At 43.3% G+C, this 7,774-nt stretch overlaps 1 protein-coding gene across 1 annotated transcript in view; it reads left to right on the top strand.

Moving 5' to 3' along the window:
• LTBP1 (latent transforming growth factor beta binding protein 1) overlaps positions 1-7,774 on the top strand; it is a 461,583-nt gene that overhangs the window by 190,530 nt on the left and 263,279 nt on the right. Inside the window, exon 6 of the mRNA XM_019526927.1 lies at positions 2,460-2,737. Coding sequence (XP_019382472.1) covers positions 2,460-2,737 — 278 coding nt within the window. The remainder of the gene's footprint in view (positions 1-2,459; positions 2,738-7,774) is intronic.

Genomic DNA, 7,774 nt, shown 5'->3' with positions numbered 1-7,774 from the left:
CCCATTCACTGTGCTGCTAATTTGGATCTCCCAGTGTCAAAAAAAAAAAACCCAACACAAAAAAAAGGCAGCCTGGTGCACAAGGCAGCAGTGTGCGCCTTCACAAATTGAGCCTGGCCAGCCAAAGCTATGCTATAGCTGCCAGCCAGGCTCTGAGTGACTGGCTTGGTGCCAGAACTTTACGTAAGGCTGCTGGGTCCAGCACAGTTGCTGGCCCCAGCCTCTCCTACCCCACTTGGTTCAATTTGCCGAAGCGTGTATGCAGGTGTGTGCCCTGGGACAATTAGGAGTGGCACAAATATGTGCCGCTGCTATTTGTCGCACAGGAAATGCTCACCCTGCACGTGCATGCTCGTCAGCATGGGCCCTTGGTGATGGAGAGAGGAATACTTTTTGCTGCATAAGAGAGTGAAATAGTTCATTCTTAAAGGACTGAAAAAAGGTTAAAATTTAACTGGACAGCTAAAAGGAATCCAAGACTTGCAGAAAGAGAAGGACTTCTGGACAGACAATAAGGAAGGAACCACTTTCATCTTAATTCAGCACTGTCTTGAACTGACTGAATATCCCAAGATGAACTTACGGAAGTCAGTAGGGCATCTAAGTTAGCAGCTTTCTGCTGTGAACTGGTACACTTCCCTTCTGCATCAGTCAGAAGGCATCCACAATAACAGATGAAGAGAGACCTCTCCATGCAGTGTATTCATGGAAGTGAGTCAGTTTTGTTATCTTTATGCAAAATGAAATAGTTGTGAACAAAACAGATTTCCTTCAGGGGGCCTTACAGTTTTCTTCTGGCAACATTGAACCTTTTCCCTGTGCCTGCTGCCTACAACAGAACTCACACGTTCTGTGGAACGATGCTTTTCTGGTACCAGGTAAGGAGTGAAGAACCAGGAAAAGCCATTGAGTCATACAGGCTAATTTCCCACAACTCATTTGAAGGGTCTCTGCCTGTCCTGAAGCCTAAGTTGTGGACTTTTGGACTTAAAAAGGAGGCAGGCCAAATTGAAACTAAAACTCTCGTTTCTTTTAAGACATTCCCAAAAGAGACCAGATACACTGAAACTTGTAGTCTGGCTATCATTTTGTGTTTCAAAGAAAATGACGCGGAAGAACAAACATAATTTTATGATAAAAACAAGCACAGTAAGCAATAGAAATTAGAGTGTGAGGGTAGAATTCTGCACAGAAAAATTGAAATGATTTAAGATAATTATCAGAAATAATGGTTCTGTTTGCTAGAGGTGGGAAGACAGCCAGGCAGGGTCAGCTAGCTAGCATCCTTTATAGCAAGGGTCAGCAACATACAGCCTGCAGGCCTGTTTTGGTCCACAGAGCCATTGGGTCTTGCCCAGTGAGCTACAGGGCCTTGCTTTTGCCTCTGCCTGTACTGGGGCTGAGCAGTGAGGAGTTTGCACTGGGGCTAAGATCTAGAAACTGCACCCATGCACTGCACTGATGCACTTCTGAAGCTACCTGGCCCACACCAGACTATAGATGGGTTGTTGCAGGCTGTGGCTTGAAAAAGGTTGCTGGCCGCTGCTTTATAGTTTGTGCGTGGTTTTGTTCCACACACAAACTGTACCAAGCTGTTTGTGTGTGGTTTTGTTCTCCAGAGGATGATTTGGAAAGAATGTTATATCCACTTGTTTGGATGGATTAGGAATGTGTTAAAGCGAGGTGTATTTAACATATGCTGAAAAGGTGATGAATTATGGTAGTTTACAAAATTTAAGTTATTTTCAATCTGAGTTGAACTGAATGTTTGGAATGTTTCAAAGGAATTGAGATTCACAAACAGGTCTTATTTACACTAAAACAAGTGAGCAGAAGTTCCAAACCTGTATTCCCAAACTTAAAACTACAACTGTATTTAAAAACAAAGTATTTGAAAGCATTTCCTTCGTCCTTATCTGCCAAGTCCTGAATTCAGGAGAGGGGGTGGGTTTTTTCGGTGATTGAGAGGTTGGCCATGGACTAGGGGCAATCTCAGGATTGGCAGATATATAAAGGTGAAAGGATGAAATCTAAAACTTTTCCCGTGTTCCAAAGACAAGTGATGGATATGAAAACAAAATAAAGCTGACTAGATATCCAAGAATAACCCAGCAGAGCTTGGATTCTGGAACTTTAAATGGGATACTTTTTACAAAGTATAACCACAAAAATTAATGTCATACCACCCATCTTGGACACCTATTTTATGTAGATATCTTACAATATTTTTCTATAGTGTCTTTCTTTTCTTTCTAAATGGCTGACTTTTACTTTTCAAACCAGGTTTCATACATTCCAACTTATTTCTAAATTTGGGTTTTGTGCATATTTTTAAGAAGGTATACACCGATTTTAGATTAATTGTTTATACTAAAAGAGTCTCGAAGAATACCTGGAAATTCTGCTCATCATCTTTTATTACTCATTTTTCTTCTGTGTTTTCTCTCCAATGATTTTAGTGAAGTTCCCTCCTAACATAGTAAATATCCATGTGAAACATCCCCCTGAAGCCTCAGTACAGATCCATCAAGTGTCAAGGATTGATAGCACATCAACAGGACAGAAAGTAAAAGTATCCCAGCCCGGACATCCCCAGGTCCCTTATCAAGGTCTTCCATACCAGAAGACCCAGAAAGGACATATTTCTTACTCAAGTCAGCAACCCATTCCTCACGTGTTTCCTGCTTCTGCTAAAACTCAGCTTGGGCGCTGCTTCCAGGAGACTATTGGAACACAGGTAAAAATATTTGCAAATATTTCTGAGACAGAGAGCTTTAATCAGTTTTATTAAGCACTGAAAAATGCTTTATAATCGCAGCAGAAGGAGCACAACATTTCTTTTGTCTAATTGAATTTTTGCCTCAGTAGTCTATTCTTTTGCAAAATAGAACTCTTACCTAGCTCCTGCTCTTCCAAGCTATCTCCTTTACCTTCTGTGGATATACTGCTTTCAGATGACATTTTCATAGGAATATCCTCCTCTCCTTATTGGTTGCTTTTCAAAGGAAAAAAACAAGTTCCTTTATCTCCATGTGCTTCTCTTCTCATCAGAGAATTGCTGCTTTATCAGGCTAGGGGAGTGTCTTCTGCAATTCATCATTTCTTCTGCATTAAAAACTTTTCCAAAGCAGTAGTTAGATTTGTTTCCTGTGCCTATGCTCTTCAAGTAACTGCAGTTCCTCTTGATTTTTTTTGTCTAGTCTGCATTGGGCACAGGTATTTTACAGTATTATGAACCAATATTTTTCGGTTGGTACGTTGACGCTCCTGGGTGGGGGCTGGGGAGTCATGAAACACACTTAAGGGGGCCACACGTATTTAAAATTAATTAAACAGTCCAGCACAAAGACAATGTAATACCCTTCCACCATTATTCTTTAAGGTCAGGTATGTTCTCTCAACCTCTGGAAACATGCACAAATAGATTATATAGCATTGTTGCTGCTGTTTCTGATGCAGTTTTTAAATAATAAATGTACATAGTTAATAGTAAGTATGATGAAGTCATGACAATATTTGGCTTTCACTTAAAAACAAAGGTTGAGAGCAACATGGGTATGTTACCTAATGCTACCTAATAACATCCTGTTTTCAGCTGTGTATAACTTCACCAAATTTCTGTTTTGGGGGCTGAACTTTTTCAGGTTGGATGTCCAGCTCAAGCCAAATTTTGGGAAATGTTTGAACAAAAATGTCTCAGCTGATTTAAAGAAATAGGTTAGGGAAAGATGCAACTTTAGTCCAGGCAACAATCTTTAACTTGTTTCACTGACAAGCGGTATCACTTTATTCTTATTGATACGTCCTTTATTTCCCACCACCTATACCTGTAGTCCAACAAGCAGTAGGTGACTGCTTTCCTGTGCTTAGTGGTTGGCTTGTTGGGTGCAGTGTGATGTCAAGAATTAGGTCATTGCAAACAGCACTATAAGCTCTAATGATATCACAGACATATTGGTGTCCCGGGGGGATGAACCAAGCCCCAGTGTCACGGTGGGCGGCCAGGTGGTGGTGGATTGGAACGAACAGGCGGGATTTGCGGCAGCTGAGTCTGAGTGGTACAGAAGCGTAATAGTTTCAAACAAATTGATTTATTTGACTTACGCTTAGAAGGAGTACGTGGAGCTGCTTCTTTGGTTACAGTTGGCACAGCAACAACAAGTTAACGAGTGAACAAACAACAAAAGGGGGTCTGTTGGCCCACGGGGTTCTGGAGTGAGCCCTTGCGATCTACCCCGCAAGGGATAGGGGCGGCTGCCCGCTCCTTAAGTCCCAGGGCTGGTCAACAGCTCATGTAAGGATAAACATATAACAGAACAAAGCTGTAACGCGTTGAGACGAGGAACGGAGTTGTGACGCCAGTCCTACAGGACAAACGAATGGTCGGAGATCGAAGCCGAGGTCAGAAGCCAGGTGAGTAGAAGAACGAAGCTGGAATCATAGCAATAAGGGTGATCCAAAGAGAAGTCAGAGTCCAAGCCAGAACAGTCCAGTAACCAAAGGAATCGACACAAGGAAAATGGAACGAGGAGGTAAGTCGTTGTATGAGGTATGAAGAGAACCGGGGGATCAGATCCCAACCTCTCTCTGCCTCACAGTCCCTGCTGTAAGCAGCCTCTGCTTGCAGATAGAGCACGGTCTCTCACAACGCTCACACTACACCTAACTCCCACCAACTCTAAACGCCCACCACACCAAACGCCCACACCAGGTGGGGGCTCACTAGCCTTTTATAGCTACCCCTTGGCCAATCAGGGCGCTTAAGTGGAAGATGGTTCTAGAGTAATTACCTCACACAGTTACCAACTAGGCATGCGTCAGATCAAGCTTTTAGTAGTAACTGAGCATGCGCAGGGCTGGAAAGTAGGTCAACCTGATTGACAGCTCTTGAGGTTGCCCAGGGGACACGTGCTGGGCACATTGTGGAAATTTCTGCTCAGGGCCTGTCTGCGCATGTCAGCTTCAATTCTCTCTGCATTGGCAGCATAACTTAAGATTTTGTTCTCACATGCCCCCTTGCTGTCAATACAGGAGAATTGTACTCGAATTTAACAACCATCCTCTGTCTCATCCTCATCTTTAACAGCTATGTACATTGGCAACTTTGTATACAGCATAACAGATAATGCTGACACTTTTCGAGTAAAAATGCGGAAGATACAACTAGCGATCGTGGTAATTATAATCAAAACTAACAAAATTAAAAACAATGGTGTCAATAAATTTGTCAGCCATGATGAAATGTTCCAGCCTAGCCCATTGAAAATTCTGGACAGCCATCTTCTTGATGTGTCCACCGATCCTGGGCGTTGAACTGGTTTTGATGCAGAATTTCTCTCAAGTCGAACAGCCAAGTGACACTTCTCAGGTATTCAGGCCCGGTGACAATCAGTTGACGAATCTGAAATAGTAAAACAGACAGGACAGAACAGAACGTATTCTGTAGCAAAACTATATACATTACTTATTTTCGGGCCTGCTTTTCCTGTGTTTTCCAGCACTTAATAAAAGGAACATCACATGCCCCCTTGCTGGAAACATAGGGGTTTATTCTACTGAGTCTGTAATGGCTCGCCTTGCTAACCAGTTGTGGTGTACTAAAATAGTTCGTGTACTGTCCTCGAGCTGAGCCAAATATGTATTCGGGTACTTTTCAGTGGATTTTATTACGCCTTTTAAAACTCGAGGGTGCCAGTCTTTGGGATCCGGTAAGGAAATCCACACGAATTCTCCTATTTTGAATTTTTTCTTCCAAGGTTCTGTCGTTTTTGTATTGCTCTCAATCCAAAGGTGTTTTTCTGCGTTTAGGTTCGTGAGTACCTGATGATTCACCTTGGTCCAGTTTTTGTATGTTCCGTTATTTTTAATACGTAGCGCTTCCTTATACAGGCCTACAGCCCGTTCTACTACCCCATTCGACTGGGGATGATAGGGCAAGTGGTGGTGCCATTCTATATTATGAAGTTTTGTGAATTTTTCGATGGCACCTGGCGTAAATGGCAGTCTGCCATCTGACTAAATGGTGACTGGCACCTTCCACACTGCAAAAACACTTGTTAATGCCATTATTACTGCCACGGCGTGCGTTTTGCGAAGAGGTATCACTGTCATTTGGCGTGTTCCCAAGTTGACAATTATCAGCCCTTTATTAGGGACTGCAGCTCCAGGCAATGGACCCAAGAGATCCACCTGCCAGGACTTTCCCAGTTCAAAAGTGTTAGGATCTAAAACGCCCTTCGAACTTCGGGTTGGGTGAGCCTTTTCTTTGGCGCATGCTTCACATGCCTGGGCTATCTGTGTCCAATCTGAATGAGATCCGTAATCCGGGGTTCCTTCCGTCCGCGTTTTCCACTTACTGTAACATATACGAGGACCGGGATGGCCCCAGTGGTCATGCAACCAGGTCAAATAAGGATCAACACATATATCGTTACCGATGGTTCAGGTAAGAAAGACGTCTGCATGATTGATATTCTCTAGCAATTTATCAATTGTTTCATGCACAGGATCGGTATCAACCCGATGTGAACGGGTATGTTTTAGTAGCGGTAGTACGGAGAATTCAGACAAGAGGGTGTAGATGTCGTTCCATAATTTGAGATATTCAGTCGGGGAAGCTGTTCCAGTAGCAATCTTATAGATGTAATATGAATCGACGGCAATGACAGGAACAGGAAGGGTTCCGTCATGTCACTGCAAGCAATGATGGATGACCTCCCGAAAAGCTAGCAGCTCATTCTTCTGCGCGGATTCACAGCCAGGATGGATCTGATGTTCAAAGCATGGATGGCAGAAAAACCCATACTTCCCGCCTTCGTGGGTGGAACCATCCGATGCCATCCATGCTGGCTGTGTTGTGCCATATAATGTAATTTTCCGTTGTTCTATGATGGTTGGCAGTGGCGGTAAGTCTTCATGTTTCCAGAGGTGCCACTGATAAAGATGGTTGAGCACCAGGGCACTCCAGGTGGAAGGTTCCCCCTGAAAACATGGATCCGGCCGATCGTGAAACAGTCGGAGTAATAAGGTGGCTCCGATAGCTTTTAGCTTGCCTTTGCCAGGTGAGAACGGCTCAACAAGTTGGGCGGCCAAAAGAGTCTTCCCCACCACCCCGTAGCGGTGTTGTGCCGCTTGGATGGGCCGATGTGCCATATAAACTAGGTTTCCATCTACATTTTTTACTGTAGCAAATAGATGTTCTTTAGTATATCCGACAGTAATGGTGAGGGTGGTACTTAAGTCGATGGCGTAAAGAGTCGTGTCTTTTACTGATGTCACAAGCTCGCTGAGGGCTTTGGTATCTCGAGGTGTCCACGGTGTTTTCTGCCTTGTTCATTCCCTGATTTGCCACTGGATGCGGGCCAAGATAGGTAGATGAGTTAGTGCGATATAATGTCTATACCAGTTCAGTTTTCCTAATAATGCCTGGAATTCAGTTTTCTTTGAAGGTGTCTTGTTATTCCAAATATCGAAATTGATCTCATCATGAGCCACTCCTCTTCAGGTGGTTCCATTAAATATAGTCCCCAAGAAGCTTATATGGTCCGTTGGGTCTAATTTGGATTTTTTCTCATTGACTATCCAACCGTCGGTGTTAAGATGCTTTACGAGGTTGGTTGTGACATTTTTCACAACATCTTTTTCTCTTCTCATCACCGCAATATCGTCTAGGTAGCTCCATATATTTACACGTTTGCTTTCTGGATGGTCCTGATGGAATCTTTCGAGGCTGTTATTAATTGCACTCGTAGCTAGTGCTGGGCCATTGCAATAA

This window comes from Gavialis gangeticus, unplaced genomic scaffold (assembly GCF_001723915.1).
Source record: "Gavialis gangeticus isolate Ggan-Ray unplaced genomic scaffold, GavGan_comp1, whole genome shotgun sequence".
Lineage (NCBI taxonomy): Eukaryota > Metazoa > Chordata > Crocodylia > Gavialidae > Gavialis > Gavialis gangeticus.
Note: the sequence above shows the minus strand (reverse complement) of the source record. Positions and strands in the feature narration are given on the sequence as shown.